At 43.7% G+C, this 19712-nt stretch overlaps 1 protein-coding gene across 1 annotated transcript; it reads left to right on the forward strand.

Moving 5' to 3' along the window:
- Nucleotides 1-259: 259 nt before the first annotated feature.
- On the forward strand, nt 260-4551 carry LOC309853284 (vomeronasal type-1 receptor 1-like). Its single transcript, XM_082711123.1, has 2 exons — nt 260-3246; nt 3402-4551. Exons 1-2 carry the CDS (start codon nt 2714-2716, stop codon nt 3997-3999), a joined length of 1131 nt encoding a protein of 376 aa, XP_082567249.1. The 5' UTR covers nt 260-2713; the 3' UTR covers nt 4000-4551.
- Nucleotides 4552-19712: the final 15161 nt, after the last annotated feature.

Genomic DNA, 19712 nt, shown 5'->3' on the forward strand with positions numbered 1-19712 from the left:
TATACACTGGCTCACCATTTCACTTAGAGAAATTCCAAATTATTTACAAAGGTCTACAGTGCCCCACCGAGACTTAGCCAACCGCCAACTTCACCAACTTCTCTATTTCTTTGGTCATTCTCCTTGTATAGATTTTTAAAAAGATTTTATTTATTTGACAGACAGAGATCACAAGCAGGCAGAGAGGCAAGCAGAGAGAGAAGAAGGGAAGCAGGCTCCCTGCTGAGCAGAGAGCCTGACTGAGGGCTTGATCCCATGCTGAGCTGAGAGCCTGACTGAGGGCTTGATCCCAGCACCCTGGGATCACGACCCAAGCCAAAGGCAGAGGCTTTAACCCACTGAGCCATCCAGGCATCCCCTCCTTGTATAAATTTGTTAATTAACATCAATAGCCTTAAATAATTTGCTCAACTCACAAATGCTTTTCAGATGTAATCTTAAATCCCATACAGACCTTCTCCTAGCAATTACAAGTGAAGAGGTAATCACTGCCTAGCAAGAAGTGAAATCATGGAATCCCCAATATTCATCTCAGGCTTCAGAGTCCCCATCTCCACAGATGTATACAGATGTTGCCACTGCAGCTACCGTGCTGGCAGCAAATACAATCTGTTTGGTAGGTGGCTATTTCAAAAAACAAGGGTCAGAAACTCTGAGGAAATAGAATGTATTCCATAAAACCTAGTAAGAAACTCATGGGATTCAAGCAAATGATCTTACAATTAAAAGCATCAGGGAGGCATAATACTCCATAGTGTATATGGACCACATTTTCCTTATCCATTACCCAACTTTTGTAGCAACATGGACAGGACTGGAAGAGATTATGCTGAGTGAAATAAGTCAAGCAGAGAGAGTCAATTATCATATGGTTTCACTTATTTGTGGAGCATAACAAATAGCATGGAGGACAAGGGGAATTAGAGAGGAGAAGGGAGTTGGGGGAAATTGGAAGGGGAGGTGAACCATGAGAGACTATGGACTCTGAAAAATAGTCTGAGGGGTTTGAAGTGGTGGGAAGGTGGGAGATTGGGTACCAGGTGGTGGGTATTATAGAGGGCACGGATTGCATGGAGCACTGGGTGTGGTGAAAAAATAATGAATACTGTTATGCTGAAAAAAAAAAAAAGCATCAGGGAGTTTTCTGAGGGATCCAGACACACTGTTGTGCTCCTCTGTCTGCTTCAGGGCTCCTAAGCACGTACTTCCTTCTTCCCTATTACCCTGACATCTTCACCTCTTGCCTCTGAATAAACAGACATGCAGAACCCTCATGACATTCAGGGCAAAGGCTTACCTCTAAGCAGAAGTAAAGAACAGTAAGATGATGATTTTTAGTTCTCATCTGGGAATGGACACTTGGTTATTGGGTGGCAACTGCAGATTTATGCCGTAGGATTTCGTTTTTAATCACTGAGAGCCTGTGTATTTAAAGGAGTCTATGATTGGTGGAAGAGTATAAACCTCCAAATCATGGAGATATGCTCTTTTAAGAGAAAAGTGACTAAAGATTGCACATTTAAGAGAGCAGAGATCATCAGGGACTTCATTATTTTCAGATTCTCAATTTTACCCTGACCTACGACCAGATTTCAAAATCAATGTGAAATTATAATTATCTATTAAATCTTCTCCTTCTACCCCAACAGAACTTCATTGTCCTTTCTGATCAATATGAAATACTAGTGTGTTCACCCCCATACACCTGTAGCATTGACAGGTTGGTTTGTTCTGACATATAAAGTTCTACCCAAGTACATAATGATATACTTTTAATATTTTTTCTCTGAAAGCAAAGTGCACATAATGTAGCCCCTAACCATGGCTCCACGGCCACCGTTCCATTTGATTAAGGGAATAAAATGAGTCTCTTATTTTTGCCCTTGAATGACTACACTTTGAGCATAGGAATGACTAGTGATCACAGCTGTTAATAAGTCAGAGACTCCTCAAAGTTATCTCTGATTTATAGTAATTGTAGAAATTCTCCACATAAAATGACATCTTTGTTGGATAATTAAATTCATTTCATGTTTTCTTTTCAAAACTATTTCTCGAACTTTCTCTTGGTTTAAAATTCTTCTTTGATAAAGTTCGTATGTGTATTCCACTACTTTTTCTTAAAATTATCTTTCAATTTTAATTGCTGTTAGAAAAATCACAATTGTATCTAAACATTTTGAACGAATCCACCTGTCTATAGTTAATGTGAAAGTGTATGTCTAAATACCCCATAACTCCCTCCTTCAATAATCCAAGTGCACATCCTTGAAGAAACGTTCTGAATTATTTACAACTACTTAGTAAGATCTCCTTTAGATAACCTCTCTTTGATCCTTTTGTTTGCTTTTTAACTTTTTTTTTGGCAGGGGGAGTGGGAGGGAAGGTCAGTGAGGGAGGGAGAGAGATCTTAAGTAGGCTTCATGAACTGGGGCTTGATCTCACAACCCTGAGATCATGGCCTGAGCCAAAATCAAGAGTTGGATGCTTAACTAACTGAGCCACCCAGGAGCCCCTTTTGTTTGCTTTTTAAGGACACATTCTGAATGTCTTCTATGTGGGGAAAAAATGTGGTTAATGAAAAGCCCTACAGGAAACATAAAGATAGTAATACATATATTTTGGATTTCCTCCAGATCTTTAATTCCAGTTAAGACCAATTTCCACTTTAAAAAAAAAAAAAAAGGATCAATTTCCACTTGATATTGATGTGATGGGCTCTTTCAAATTGGAAATAGGAATTATCTTCCTCATTCAGACAGGAGTTGGGATCCTGGGAAATTCCTTCCTCTTTGGTCTTTACAACTTCCCTTTGTTCACCGGACACAAGTTGAAATCCAAAGACCTAATTCTCAATCAATTGGTCTTAGCCAACTCCTTGGTGCTTTTTTCCAAAGGGATCCCTCAGACTGTGGCGGCTTTTGGATGGAAATACTTCCTGGATGACATTGGATGTAAAGTTGTCTTTTATGTACACAGAGTGGTGTCGCTCTCGGCCCGCAAGAACGACACGGAGACACGCGTGGAGGCAAACTTCTTTAATGGCTTTTTATCTTCTTCCCCCTCTGGCGCAGCACAGCACGCAGCTCCCGCCGCCCCGCTCGGGCGTTGCCGCCGCCTCCAGGGCCGCGCGCCGGCCCTCGGCGCCCGCCGTCGCCGCCGCCGCCGCCATGGTCCGGGCTGCAGCCCCCTCCGGCTGCCGCGGATCGGCGCGGCCTGGCTCCCAGCGGGCCCGCACCTCTACAAGTACATTCAAGCATATATACACCGGCAGCTTAGCCCGCCTAGCCAATCACCGCAGTGCTCATGCACCTCCCGCGTGAGTGGACCTAAATGAACAGCCAATCATATTCAGTCCCTTACAGCTCTTATAGTAGGCCTCCTGTACTGGCTCCCGACAGAGTGGGCAGAGGAGTTTCCCTCAGCATCACCTACCTGTTGAGTGGCTACCAGGTTTTTAAGATTCATTCTAGTATCTGCAAGGTGATGGAGCTCAGAGTATCTCCAAAGCGCATTGGCTTCTGCTATTTCATCTGGTGGATCTTGCATCTCCTGTTAAATATCTATGTTCCATTAAGAATGACTGGGCCACTGAACAGCAAAAACCTTAGTTTGAGAAAAACATACATCTACTGTTCTGAACTACCACAAGATAAATTTATAGGCTCACTAAATGCTACCATGTTTTCTTTATTTAACTTTGTGTGTTTGAGCCTCATGGTCTGGGCCAGTGGCTCCATGGTCCTTGTCCTGCTCAGGCACAAGAAGCAAGTCCAGCATATTCACAGCCTCAGCGGTTGCCCCAGACCTTCCCATGAGGACAGAGCCACACGCACCATTCTGATCCTGGGGAACTCCTTTGTCTGCTGTTACTCTCTCTTCCATTTTGTCTCTTTGCCTAGTACTTATTTTGAGTCCAGACCAGTGGCTAGTAAACACTGCTGTGTTTGTAACATCATGTTTTCCGACATTCAGCCCATTTGTGCTCATCAGCAGTGATATGCGTGACTCTCAGTTCTGCTTTACCTGCTGGACAAGGAAAAGTTTTCCTTAATCTGGTAAAACAGTTGTCTATCTTTTGATCTGTGCAGATAAATCTGCTTTTCATTTCACCCTTTGTTAATATATGACTATTTGGTGCTAGTTACAATTCCAGGAAGCTGTGCTATCCAATGATTAGCACCCTACCCTGACACAGCTATAGTGAAACCAAAATAGATTTATACAATGTGCAATGATTACTTAATATACCATTCCTCAACTAGTTCAAGGTCATTTAGGAGGATATAATGTACGAAAACTACCAGGTTTGCCAACATAAGTAAAATGTCCCCTACAGCTAGCATCAAACAGGGCCTTTTAATAGTTTTAATATGTGTATTTTTTCCTAAACATAGGTGAGTAAGGCTAGATCGATCAGGGAAAATATCTGGATGGCTCATGTGGGAACGCATGTGCAACCTTAATTAACAGCGAAACTACGGTATTTGTTGCAGGATACCATCAATCAGACAAAAATTTCTAAGCTTTGTCCTAACAATGGCAAAGATCAGTGAAGGGGCATCACCTTCGCTTTTTATTTTTTATTTTTTTTTTTATTTTTTTTTTTTTAAATATTTTATTTATTTGACAGAGAGAGATCACAAGTAGGCAGAGAGGCAGGCAGAGAGAGAGGAGGAAGCAGGCACCCTGCCGAGCAGAGAGCCCGATGTGGGACTCGATCCCAGGACCCTGAGATCATGACCTGAGCCGAAGGCAGCGGCTTAACCCACTGAGCCACCCAGGCGCCCCTCACCTTCGCTTTTTAGATGTCATTTAGTACATACATAATTAAATGTGTTTTACTTTAATAAACTTCCATCTGATTCATAATTTTGATTAAAATATTTTGGTTTAATGGTTCTCAAACCCAGAGTTTCCAATCTTCAATTACTGGCTTTTATTTTAAACAAAAGGTAAACTTTCAAGAATGTAGGAAGGATTTTCACTCTATCTCTTCCATTACTGTTGGATATAAGAGTTTTTTCCCCAGTGATTTCTTTTCCTCTATTTAATTCAGCCTGTTCCTATTGTCTTTAAAGATTTTAATTTAATCTTTTAATTTTCCTGAATTTCACAACTATTTCTTAATTTTGATAAATCCTGAATGCTATGTCTTTGAGAATGTATAACCTTTTATTACTTATTTACACATAGAAAATGATGACATTTATAAGCCTCCTTAAGTCCAATCAATTTTTATGAAAATTTTTGGAAAAATTCATGCACTGTGCAACACTTTTTTGAGCTTAAGTTTACACCATAAGTCTTCTGGTGAGGCCTTATCTTTTCCACAACATCCTCTCACACAGGCTCCACTATCAGGTCAGGGTTTGGTTCTCTAAACCATCCTGATTTAAAGCTTTCTAATTACCGACAGAGTCACCAACTAACTTCTGACCTCTGTAGTCCTAAAGTAATTCCTAGACCAATTAATTCTTGAGTAGTTGATTAGAACACATTGTATTTAAAACTGAGCCTTAGCCCAATGACACCTAATCATACAGTTAATGAATAAAGTCACAAAAGATAGAGCAATTTCCTTATCTATGATGCCCCCTCCTCTGTCTCAGGCAGACACACCTCACAGTGAGCTTCCTTCCTGACCTGCATGTCTGTCCCTTGATCTTACTGGCCTGCAGGTTCTACAGCAGATTTTGTATTTTCTAAGAGTGGGTCTGAAATTATTTTGTTTCTATGGTTTTACTAACAAGTTATTCATACAACTCAGCTATAAGCTAAGTATCCTCATGTCCATCTGAAGACGACAGAACAGATTTACAACCTACAAACTCCCGCCATCATTCCATGGTACAACTGGACTCAAACTTATTTGTCCAAATTCTAGACAGTGTTCTTAATGGAAATAGCTTGCATCCAAATAACTGTGATAATGCTGTTTTTGAAGTGCAGTGAATCATTTTGGGAAAGTTTTTTTCTTTTTGCATTTTATGGGTTGATCTGTATTTCACCTGATTTTCAGCCAAGCAATCACTCTCTGGGTCTGCGAGGAATTCATACTGATACTGATTGATTTTGTGTTTGTTTCATGCTCTGCCTCTCATGAGAGGTTTCTTTAGAAAGAAACCTGCTAGTTAAACCTAATATTCAACATTCTTTTTCTTCCTTTTCCATCTCCATTTTTTTTTTTCTCTTTTCTGCTCTCTGGGCAGGTTATGTGTAATTCATCTCCATTAAATTATTTCATTTTATTGTTTTTTGGTGCTATCACTTAAGGACCACACTTATGTTTATCCCATTTTTCTTTACACTCTTATTGTGTTCCTAAAATAGAAGCCTCTGTATCTGCCACTGAGGAAAATACGAAGAATGCCAGTAGTGTCCTGCCATGTCAAGTATCCCATCCCAGACATGGTCTACACCTCCTCCAAGAGTAACTCAACATTTGGATTTTTAAGTCAGCATCTGTTGGATTTTCTTTTTCTTTTTTTTTTTTTAAGATTTTTTGTTTTTTTGTTTGACAGAGAGAGATAACAAGTAGGCAGAGAGGCAGGCAGAGAGAGAGGGGGAAGCCCAATGCGGACTCGATCCCAGGACACTGGGACCATGATCTGAGCTGAAGGCAGAGGCCCAACCCACTGAGCCACCCAGGTGCCCCTCTGTTGGATTTCCTTGATAGTTTTCCTTAACTGTGCATAAATCCTAAAACTATAGTTTGACTCTGTATGCCACTGATATTTATATGAAAGGAGTCATATGCTATGTATTTGTTTGCTCTTACTTCTTTTGGCCACTGAGTGTCAGTACGACTCACCCATGCTGCTCAATGTGTATCATTCATTTTCAGTGCTTCTGAGAGCACCATTTCATAATCTGTCTCTGTTCTACACTGATGGACCTTTGTATGGCCTTCAGGTATCGGCAATAATGACAACGCAGCTGTAAAAGTTTTTGTTCATGTGTCCTGATGTACATCAGAACGTGTTTCTTTGGAGCAGCAGTTCCCTTCCAAACCAAGTGTGGATGACTGGATGTATGTGGATCTCCTTCTAAGCTCTACATGGTCTCCGCTGATCTGTACATGTAGCTCTGCACAAATATCTAATATCAAATTGCTGTCATCTCTAGTTTTATAACAGGTCCTAACCTCTGAAAGAACAATCCACCTTACCTTTTTTTCTATCTTCTAATTGTGCCTTATTTTTCTGTGAATTCTGAGTTTTAAATACCTTTTGTCAAGTTCAACAACAGTAACATGAATCAGAAAAATTTCACGGTACACTTGCATTCATTAATTGTGAAAGGGAATGAGCTCAAGCTGATTTTGGTTCCTCTATTTCTCTTACTGTACATGTGTCATAACATTATCCTGTCCTTGATTCTCCTTATTACGATGGGTCTAGGCAGCATGTGTTTCCCCATTCTGAACATCCCCCCTTTGTAATTTTCTCCTTTGTGTTGTATTATCTTGATACATGTCTGCTTCTTCTTTAATGTCTTAGATTTTTAGTTTCCCTTTAAAATTTCCATTGGCTTTACCCCCTTTCTGACTCCTTTGAGATTTTCTCCAGAGATAAATATATTTTATTTGTTTTTAAGTAAGCCCTATACCCAACATGGGGCTTGAATTCATGACCCAGAGATCAAGAGCTGCATACTCTACTGAGACAGCCAGGCACCCCTGATATTTTTAATTTTAGTTATACAGACATTTATTTATCCTTATCTATTGTGTACCTTATGAGACCACTGTATTCAATGTCCAATATTTCCACATTATCACTACTTTCATATTGTACTATATAATTAATATCCTCTTCACTTTGAAAATAACTACTACACTTTAATAGATCTATTAGTCTGTTACAAAAGATATTTCTCCAGTATTACACATAGCCCCCCCCTTTTTAAAAGATTTTATTTATTTATTTGACAGATCACAGGTAGGCAGAGAGGCAGGCAGATAGAGAAGAAGGGAAGCACACTCCCTGCTGAGCAGAGAGCCCTATGTGGGGCTCGATCCCAGGACCCTGGGATCACAACCCGAGCCAAAGGCAGAGGCTTTAACCCACTGAGCCACCCAGACGCCCCACACATAGCCCCTTTTACAATGGTTTTGCTTACAGGTAACTTTGAAAGAGAAAGCCAAAAGGCGATCTCTTTACTAGATATGGAGAAGCTGGAAAGTCATGGTCGCGTAAAGGTGTGGTGTCAAGCCATCAACCGTCTCTCTGCAGCAGCAGCTGCTAGGTTTGGCTTGCCAATCTGCCATAGGCGTGGCTGGTAATGAAACTGCAAGCCCAAATGGACTGAGAAAGATTATTCCTTACACAGATGGGATAAGAAAGTCAGCAAACATTGTCATCTCCTGTTATGCCTGTCACATAGGACACCACCAAACCAAAGGGGCTAGAATACAGGCAACATGTGCAGTGGGACTAAGTTGCTGAGGAGCCTAGTCAAGTCTGGCTGTGAGTGGTTTTATATCCTCGCAGATGGACCCTATGGAAGGAAGGATTAAGTGGAAGTTCCAAGATCTCACAGGAACCAGGGATGTAGTGAAACTCTCATATGCCGCTGGTAGGAAATATAAAAAATTAACCACTTCAGATCAGTTTGACAATTTCTTTTTTTATTTTTATTTTTATTTTTTTAAAGATTTTATTTATTTATTTGACAGAGAGGAATCACAGGTAAGCAGAGAGGCAGGCAGAGAGAGGAGGAAGCAGGCTTCTCGCGGAGCAGAGAGCCCGATGCGGGGCTTGATCCCAGGACCCTGAGATCATGACCTGAGCCGAAAGCAGAGGCTTTAACCCACTGAGCCACCCAGGCGCCCCAGTTTGACAATTTCTTAAAAAGTTAAAAATTCACCTACCCTATGATTCAGGCATTGCACTTAGAGGTATTAACATAAGAAAAATGAAACATGTATCCACATAAAGATTTATATGTGAATCTTCAAAGAAGTTTTATTTGTAATAGCCAAAACCTGCAAACCCAGGTGTCACGGAACAGATACATGGACAACAAATGGCGGTATATCCATACAACAGAACACTACTCAGCAATGAAAGGAATGCACTTTTTAAATCTCAAGGTAATTACACAGTATAAATGAAGCCAGAGAAAAAGAATAAATACTTTAATACTAAAATTCTAGAAAATGTAGTCTACTATAAAGGAAAGTAAATCTAAGTTTGCCCAGAGAGCCAGAGAGGGCAGGGAGAGAGATTAATAAAAATAAGGTAAATATGTGGGGGGGGGCACCTGGGTGGCTCAGTGGATTAAAACCTCTGCCTTCGGGGCGCCTGGGTAGCTCAGTGGGTTAAAGCCTCTGCCTTCGGCTTAGGTCATGATCCCAGGGTCCTGGGATCGAGCCCCGCATCAGGCTCTCTGCTTAGCAGGGAGCCTGCTTCCTCCTCTCTTTCTCTGCCTGCTTCTCTGCCTACTTGTGATCTCTGTCAAATAAATAAATAAAATCTTTAAAAAAAAAAAACCTCTGCCTTCAGCTCGGGTCATGATCCCAGGGTCCTGGGATCGAGCCCTGCATCGGGCGCTCTGCTTGGCAGGGAGCCTGCTTCCTCCTCCCTCTCTGCCTGCCTCTCTGCCTACTTGTGATCTCTTTCTGTCAAATAACATTTTTTAAAAAGGTAAATATGTGTGGAACTTATAGGCTCATTATCACAACTATGATAGTTTGGTAGATTATATTGCCAAATCTTATCCAACTACACACTTTAAATATGTGCAGTTTACTATATGTCATTATATCCTAAAGCTTTAAGCAATGGTTCAAAATAAAAGTAAGGATCTCTCCCACTCCTTTTTTTTTTTTTTTAAATCAGGTTTGGCAGCCCTCTAATATCTCTACCACCTCTCTCCTGATGCTTTGGGAGGAATGGCAATGATAGCAAATACTGGTGAACAATGGAGGATGTTTCCACCTTAGCCACAAAGGCCGTATGGCTGGATTAAGAAATCTCCCTTCTCTCTATCCTTGTTTTCCTGCATGTGCAATAACAGTCTTAAGGTCAACAGCCCAGAAAGCTACAGGAATCCATAAAACCTTAATTTCTCTGCCAATGACCTCTGCTATTAGGGTTACACAGGCCAGGAGTCACACTCACCCAACACAGCCACAGCCACTGGAATAGCTGTGGGTGAACTTTTAGAAGAGAGATTTCAGTCTTGTTGACTGCAGGGCTCCAGCACTCCCTATCAATCCAATGTTTCTCATCAATTGTGATTTCTGTGAGCCCTTTAGTATTAAAACCAGTATCACTACCCTACTAAATCCCGGGCATCAGGGCACATGGCTCTTCTGAAGGACCTGGGGAAGAGATTCCCCTTAGCCATGTGGTCTTTACATGATATGCACTATAGACCATGGAACCAATCCCAGAAACACGGGGGATTTTCACAAGTAGCTGCTCCTCAATGTGAGCACAATCTGGGCCCACAAAAAAATCTTGGCTTCCAGGCTGCATATTAGTTGCACAAAGCCAGCAGTCTTTCCTTGGAGGCCTTGGACAGCAAAGTGAACTAAGCCCAAACTGAAGAGTTATTCTCTGCCATCACACTTTGTCTTCTGAGGCGCACCAAAGTTGGGAACTCTCACACAAACTGTTTACACCTTCATGATGTTTTCAAAGCAATCTCTTGGTGAATAAAACCCCAAGGATTAAAGGTGGTTTAAACAATAAGGCCTTTATTATTGCACAAATCATAGGCAGACAGTTTATGGGTTGGTGACATGGAGACTGGAAAAAACCCACCACAAGTGTTAAATGAAAACAATGTCCCTGAAGACAAATCTTCTTTGCAAGCCACCAGTAGAACCCAGATTAGGTCTTTTGGGAGAAAACTGGGTCAGGTATACACATTAATTAGAGAGAAGGGAATGACATCACTGTAAGACTCAGGCTGCTCATTATTTTCTCCAGACAGAACAGAGATCTATTTCCCTAAACACTGGGGTAACTGATGTATACCACGGGGGCCTTTCAGGAATTAGAGCTGCCTTATACCATGAAAACTGGCAGTCACAGTTTCAGCAAGGACCCCAAGCCGGTTAGGAAGCACAGCATGGTTCCTAGAAGTTTCCCTCATACTTGAAACTTACAGGGAATCTTCCCTGTGTATATTCTGATGTATGAGTTCAACTTCAGGAAGATATCTCCCTTATAAAAGCTCTCCTCCAATGTCATTATATCAAACATGCAGAAAGCCTACTCCTTGCATGGCTATGGCTTTGCTATGTGAACTTTCTGGTGTCCAGTGAGGTGAGACTTTCGGCTGAAGGCTTTCCCACATTCACTGCACTCATGAGGTCTCTCTCCAGTGTGGACTTTTTCATGTCGGATGAGGTTACACCTTTGGCTAAAGTCTTTCCCAAATTCATTGCACTTATAAAGCTGATCTGCACTGTGAACCTTCTGGTGCTAAATCAAAAGCAGACCACTGACTGAAGGCTTTCCCACATTTGCTGCACATATACAGCCTTTCCATATGGTGGTGAACTTGTTGGTGTCTAATGAGGTTAAACCTTCGGCTGAAAGCTTTTGCACATTTGTTGCACTCATGAGGACTTTTTCTGATATGAATTTTTTGGTGTTGAGAAAACTGGGGGTCACTGAAGAATTCCCCACATTCTCTGCACTTCTGAGGCCTCTCTCCAGTGTGAACCCTTTTGTGTTGAATGAGGCCAGAGTTGCGGGTAAAGGATTTCCCACGTATCCTACTAAATGGGACCTGCATGATGCAAGTTTTAAGGGAAAGGTGAGACAGGTGAGTGACAAGCACTGGCCCAGAGCAACTTAACACATACAGACCATAGGAAAGAAGACTAGTATTACAAAGAAATCCTCAGAGGAGGATCCCGTAAGAACTGCCCATAGTCCACATAAGTACCAACCATGTCAGTGACTACAGTTCCTTGAGCAGGCAGGGACAGGAAATGTCATCACCTATAGGAAGGGGCAAAACCAGGCAGAGAGGTGCTGCGGACTTGGACAGAGTCAGACAGACAGTTGAAAGGCAAGCAAGGTGGAAGCCATTAGCATAACTGCAAGACTACTGACCCTGCATACCTTCCCAGTGAGGCTTTGGGGCAGTACATTCAGCCCAGCCCCAAGGACTGCAACTGACCAGGGAACTGAGGGGAATGAAGCAATGCCCATGTTTGTGATGGGAGAAAAACAGAGCTATCCCTGGGATAAAAGCAGAAAGGCTTATCCCAGGTCCCTGGGGGAGGGAATGAGGGCCTTACCCAGGGTGGTCACAAGTGCCAAGTTCTCCAGCATCACATCATGGTATAGGTGTCTCTGATTCTCATCAGGGAGACCCCATTCCTCCCAGGAGAAGTACACAGCCACGTCTTCAAATGTCACACTGTCCTGACAGAGACAGATGAAACCCCAAAGAAACCCTGTCCCAAGGACCCACAATCCCTTCCTCCACAGAGTTACTCCATTGCCACCACTGGTGGTCTCTCCTCATGGTCCCATTAATCACTGTGTACAACCCTCAACGACAACAGCAGGACATCTGATAAATGCCAGCTAAACTCTGGGCCTGGCAGACATGGCCCCAATGCTCCTGCTAAGCGATACCCCTGCGGTTCTCCAGACTAAGTGTTCCAGACTCAACCAAACTGAGCTTTCCCTTCAACCTTAAGTCTGCAATACCAGGACCCTGGGGCCATTACTTCACATTCCCTCTCCACATGCACATCACTGTACCTGTGATGCAGACTGTACCTTCTATGTCTCTGGAGCCCACAGGCACACTCACTTTGCCACCACAACTACCCCCTTGCCCCACAGCACAAGTATCTCCCTAGATTCTCCCTGTATCACTTAGCACATGGCATCCAGACAGTGCTTGCTTGGCAGACTCAAATGGAATCTACATATAATCCAACGTTATCCAGACCTCCAATGGCTTCCACTACAAAGGGCAGTCCAGAACCCTGCTGTGAAAGCATCCACTTCACAGAGAGAAAGCTGGCTCTGTACTTTGCTTCAACCTCACCAACCAGAACCACATGCACATCTCAGACATCTCGCCCTCTTCTACTTCTGTGCTGTACTTCCTGAGCCCTCCAGTCACATGCATTCACACCCAGTCACACCTCATTCAAAACTCAGCCCCACTGGTCCCCTATCCCAGGCCTAAAAGCCCACAGATGACCACAGCAGACTCTGAAATAACCTATCATCCTGACTGAAACATCCCATGTCCTACCCAAGGGCCACCACAAAGTCCTGGGGAACATTATCCTGCCTCAGTTACTCCATCTCTCCACATTCCTCTCATGTCCACTTTTGCCTTGGAAACCTTGGTCACCTGCCAGATCATCCTCCTGCCCACACTTCCCTCCCAGCCACTTTTCTCCCTCACCAGTACCCAGTACTCTCCACCTTCAACCAGGTGCCCAACCTGAACACCCCATTCTAGGCTCACACTACTTTCTTCTTGGATTGCTAACAGTATTACCAACAGAACCTGAACACTCCCCTTCCCAAATGCAACCCACAGCTCCCCTCCGGTTGACATTACAGCAATCACCTTTGGAATGGCTCCATCCTGAAACCCTCTCCCTACCAACCTATGTGTGCAACTGCCCACTGAATGCCTCCACTAGTCTCTGAAATGTCTCGGGCTTAACAGGGCTAAAGCCAGCCTCCTGATATTCCCACTGAAAATGTTCCCATTACTGACTACTCCATCTCAGTTGATGGAACTTCCATCCTTCCAGCTGTTAAGACCAAAACCTTTGGGGTCATCCCTGACTCCTTCCTTTCTTCCCCTTCCACATCAAAAGCTGGTTGGCCCTACTTAATAAAAAAAAAAAAATGAGTCCACGATCCAACCACTTCTCCCACCTCATTTATGCCCAACAACATTTGCCAGGCCTATTACAGGCCTTTCTTGGTCATTCTTCTCCCTCCTATCCCAGAGTCCATTCTCCACTGGGCAGCCACACGAGGCCTGTTAAAACCTTGGTAAGATCACTTTACTCCTAATCAAACCTTCTATTATCTCCAGAATTGACACCTGACCTCAAAGGCAGGCATTCCAGTCCTGCTCCTGTGCCCTTGTTCCCGCAAAAAGGGAAATCCAGTTCCCTCCAAGGATCTGCAGGCATTGGCACCTATTTCTGAATAACCTTCCACACCTTCAACTGGTTGCCAGAAACAAGAATTCTTCCATGTAACTTAGAGACTCAGGACTCCGTGCCTGGAGTTTCTCCAAGGTCTCCCAGACACAAGGACTGGGAGAGCAGTAGGCAGAGTTCCGGGACACTGAATTCCAGAGACAATTTGGGAGGGTTCAGATCAGTAAGGGACCGAGATCCTCCATGGATCCGTGTGGGCCTCAGGAGCCCACAGATGACCACAGAGTTAAACCCTAGAGGAAGATAGCCATGGCCAGGCTCCACGGGCTCAGAACTCCCCATATGCCTGCCCAGCCCTGCGGCCAGGTGACCTCCACAGGACCGCTAACCTTTGTGCCTCAGGGTCAGAGGGCTCTGACCAGGGGTGTGACCTTGCATGAGAACGCCACCTCCGGCACCCCAGTGTCCTCATCAACCCCCCCCCCCCCCCCCCGGTCTTTTCTCTTTCCCAGCAACCTTAAAACCCTTAAGGAGATCCAGTCCCTCCCTTGGCCAAAGTCCCCTTGGCGTCCAGGGTCCTCACGAAGGTCCCGCAGCTCAGCCCACCATTCCAGGCATCTCCGCCTCAGGCTTGTCCCCTGAGGGCAGAATCCTCCCCTCTCAGACGCCCTGCAACCCCCGCCCCAGCCGGCCCCTCAGCCCTGAGCCCGCGATCCCACGCAGCCCAACCAGCTCACACACTGGTGCCCAACCAGCTCACACACTGGTGCCCAACCAGCTCACACACTGGTCCCCACCCACCTCCGACTACCTGTCCGGTACACCCGGGCCTGGGCCGCAGGGCCGCGAACAGGCGCCCCGCTCTCGGGCCTGCCTTCGGGGTCTGGATGGGGGGCGCGGGGGAGGGCCTGGGGGACGAGCATTTACTTCAGCCGAGTCCCTGGGCGCGGCTGCCGCCATCGGACTCTATGGAGAAGCAGACACCGGGACCGGCACCCGGCGCAGGCAGTCCTGGCGGCGTCACCGAGTCTTGGACCCAAATCTGTGCAGTGGGGACAGCGCCTCCTCCTGCCCCTCCTCTGATCTTATCACCTCACTCCCAAACCACTGCTGCACCATCTTCTAAACCAAGGTAAGCTCTAAAGAAGCCAAAAAGGGCACCTGGGTGGCTCAGTGGGTTAAAGCCTCTGCCTTCAGCTCAGGTTGTGATCCCAGGGTCCTGGAATCGAGCCCCACATCAGGCTCTCTGCTCAGCAGGGACCCTGCTTCCTCTCTCTCTGCCTGCCTCTCTGCCTACTGTCAAATAAGTAACAACAACAACCAAAAAAAGGCAGCCAAGAAGACCGTCAAGAGGAGGACGCCAGAAGCCCCGCCCCAATATGACGTGTTGCACAGACGTGCCCTCTTCTGAGCCTTCATTGGCTCAACGCCACCGGCCTTCCAACAGAGCAGGTTAAACAATCCAACACAATGGTAGAGAAAGTGCCAGAAAGAGATGAAAAAAAGCTTGCTGAGGTGTAAGGAGATCAAGCAGCCAGAAAAGGGCAAGGAAGAGAGGATAGGAGGACTAGGAGGAGCACAAAGGTGAACACAAGAGAGCGCCAAGTGAGGCTCAGGTCTCTGATCTCACTTCTCTTCTATGCATACTCACTGCAATGGAACCTCAACCAGGCTTGTCTCTGATAATTCTCTCTGTACGTAGGACTCCAAAATTTTCATCTATACATCACACTTCCTCCAGGAACTGACACATACCTCTATTCACCTACTCAGCACGTCCAGATGGGTTTGAATTTGCTGTCTCCAGTAGTCATCATCTTGGTTCATAACAGCTCCATTATCCTAGTTCCTCAGAAGCCCCACTCAAGCCACTGGCAAAACATAAGGACAAGTCAAATATCTACTGGCTATGCCAATTCACCATGTGTTAGGAGCCAAGCCCATTCACTTCTGGTGGGTAAATTTTAGGCAACTGATTTTAAGTAAACTTCCTTCCATTACTTCATAAAATAACTCACAACTGCAACCCTCTGACACCCACTTCTACAAATTTCAGGCTAAAATCCTGTATTTATTACAGTATTTATGTGTTTCTCAAACTTTAAATGTGTAAAACTGTGCTATGGCATTTGTTAGGATTCTATCTTCTTTTTTATGTTTTACTGATTACATTTTGAGAATTTCAATAAGCTCTGTGATTTCTTTTAAGATTTTACTTATTTGGGGGCACCTGGGTGGCTCAGTGGGTTAAAGCCTCAGCCTTCAGCTCAGTTCATGATCCCAGGGTCCTGGGATCGAGCCCTGCATCAGGCTCTCTGCTCAGTGGGGAGACTGCTTCTCCACCCTCTCTCTGCCTGCCTCTCTGCCTACCTGTGATCTCTGTCAAATAAAAAAAATATTTTTAAGAATATTTATTTGGGGGCGCCTGGGTGGCTCAGTGGGTTAAAGCTTCTGCTTTCAGCTCAGGTCATGATCCCAGGGTCCTGGGATCGAGCCCCACATCGGGCTCTCTGCTCAGCAGGGAGCCCGCTTCCTCCTCTCTCTCTGACTGCCTCTCTGCCTACTTGTGATCTCTGTCAAATAATTTTTCAAAAATTTATTTATTTATTTATTTATTTATTTGACAGAGCTCCCACTGAGCCACCCAGGCACTCAAGCCCTGTGATTTTTATTTTGGACTTTGCATAGCTTGATGGTTTTTAGGAACACATACATTCCATTATAGCACAACTGACTGGACTTTCTTCCAGAATATATTCTTTTTTTTTTTTTTTTTTTTAAATTTGACAGACAAGAGAGCACTAGTAGGTAGAGAGGTAGGCAGAGAGAGAGGGGTGAAAGCAGGCTCCCCCTGAGCAGGGAGCCTGATGTGGGACTCGACCCCAGGACCCCAGGATCACGACCTGAGCGAAGGCAGCGGTTTAACCCACTGAGCCACCCAGGCGCCCATTCCAGAATATATTCTTAAGTAAAAAAAACTATGGTCCAGAATGAACATGAACACACACACACACACACACACACACACACACACACACACACATGCAGGGAAAAGTCAGGGACACAGAACAAGAAGCATCTAAAACAAACCACACACATATGTATATGGATATATTTTTACTGATAAATATGCATTATCAACTTGTTAAAAAAACATTTATTGGGGTGCCTGGGTGGTGCAGTTGGTTAAACATCTGACTCTTGATTTCAGCTCAGGTAGTGATCTCAGGATCATGAAATCAAGTTCCACCTTGGGCTCTGCACTCAGCACAAAGTCTGCCTAAGACTCCTGCTCTCCCTCTCCCTCTGCCCCTCCCTGCCTGTGCTCTCTCAAATAAATAAATAAATCTGAAAAAAAAAGAAACTTTTAAATATATGGCACTTAAATATTTGTACCATTAGTACGTAAAAATAAAGGTAAATTTGATCTCATCACTAAAACATTTATTTATTTGAGAGAGAGAACACAGCTGGGGAAAGAGCAGAATAAGAGGGAGAGAATCAGACACCTGAAAAGAGCTCCTTCCCAAACTGTTTGCTCCGAGGACAGGGATGGCCATGGCAGCATCTGTGCAAGGGGGATGTATACACGAGACAAAGTTCTGTAATTCCAGGATCTCATCTGCTTGCTGGGAAATGATTATCATTTCACCTATAAGGGCAGTGACAGTGTCTGCATGGGGAGTAGAGATTAACTGGAAAACATTTCAGACCAAGCAAACCAATGAAAGCTATTAAAAAGTACTTAGGAAGATATCCATCAGTAGTGGCAAAAACTGAAATGGGAAAACCTGCTTTTGAAATACACAATCAAAATCCCAAAAGAATGGAAGGAAAGGAATCTGAGATCTAATAAGTGAGCAATGGAAGCCAATCAAATGCCTATTGGGGCTTTTCAGAAGATTTGAAAGTTTTTTTGCCATTCCTGGAAACGCTGAGGTTAGTGAAACTGAAGGAAAAGACACTGTGGGTGAAGTTAGAAAAGTATATCCAGAGCTGGGCAAATAAATGTTAAATGTGCTTTGTCATTTTGTTCAACATTTTAAATAATTTTTTTTAAAGATTTTATTTATTTATTTGTAAGAGAGAGAGAGAGTGAGAGTGAGCACAGGCAGACAGAGTGGAAGGCAGAGTCAGAGGGAGAAGCAGACTCCCTGCGGAGCAAGGAGCCCGATGTGGGACTCGATCCCAGGACTCTGGGATCATGACCTGAGCCGAAGGCAGCTGCTTAACCAACTGAGCCACCCAAGCGTCCCTGTTCAACATTTTAAAACATCAATTGTGGCTGCAGGGTGCCAGGGTGGTGTCCTTAGTTAAGCCTCTGACTCTCAGGTCATGATCTGGGGGTCATGACATTGAGCCCTGCATTGGGCTCTGAGCTGAGCATAGGTTTCTTTTTCTCCCTCAGCCCCTCCCCGCTGCTCTCTCTCTAAAATAAATAAATCTTTTAAAGAGACCACATCAATTATATACCTCATGTGTTTCAGGCACATTTCTAGGAACATGGAATATATAATACAAAAATGTAAAAAAAAAAAAATCCCTCCCGGAACTTACTCCATAGTTGATGGAAAAGGCAATATGCAATTCATAACTTATATTAAGTTGCATAGCATAACAGATGATGGATCCTAAGAAAAGAACAGCGAATGGGTGATGAATTCAGGAGTCTGGGGTGGGTGGAGGCGGTAAACTGGTATCTACATTTGGACTTGAGGTGAAGACAACAACATGGGAAATATTTCAGGTGGTTTATTTCTTCTTTGCCAATTGTTACCTATCCATCGTCTTGCCTTACTGAATGAAACTGGAACTCCAGGATAACTGAATAAGAGAAAGGAGGAGCTATCTTCCCTTTGTTTTAATATCATGGAAAATTTTAATAATGGATGTTAAGGCATAATACTTGTAAGTATTTCTTTGTGACCTCATTTATAAGATTGAGGAGGATTGCTTCTATCCTTAGCTTAATATCTCTTTCAGTGTAACACCAAACAACTGGCAAATTGAAATTTGATGTAAAATTTACCATTTATAACATCATCAGACAGAGAAAAATACTTGGAGATATATAAGATATGCGAGGCCTATAAAAAGCAAACTAATCTCAGAGTTGTGGGTTCAAGCCCCACTTTGGGTGTACAGATGACTTAAAAATAAGATCTTAAAAAAACCCCACTGTGAAAAAAATTTTATTTTATTTTATTTTTTAAAGATTGTATTTATTTATTTGACAGACAGAGATCACAAGTAGGCAGAGAGGCAGGCAGAGAGAGAGGAAGGGAAGCAACCTCCCCGCTCAGCAGAAAGCCCGACGCGGGGCTGGACCCCAGGACCCTGGGATCACGACCTGAGCCGAAGGCAGAGGCTTTAACCCACTGAGCCACCCAGGCACCCCATCAAAACTTTAATAAAATCTAAATAAAAGGAGACATATCATGTTTATGGATTGGGACACTCGGTATTTCTTCTAAACTGAAGATTAAATGCAATCTGATATAGAAATTGACAAGTGGATTCTATTTTTTCTTGTATTTTAACTTAAATTCAATTAATTAATATATAATGTATTATTAGTTTCAGAGGTAGAGGT

The sequence above is a fragment of the Mustela nivalis genome, assembly GCF_964662115.1.
Source record: "Mustela nivalis genome assembly, chromosome: 18".
NCBI classification, from domain to species: Eukaryota; Metazoa; Chordata; class Mammalia; order Carnivora; family Mustelidae; genus Mustela; species Mustela nivalis.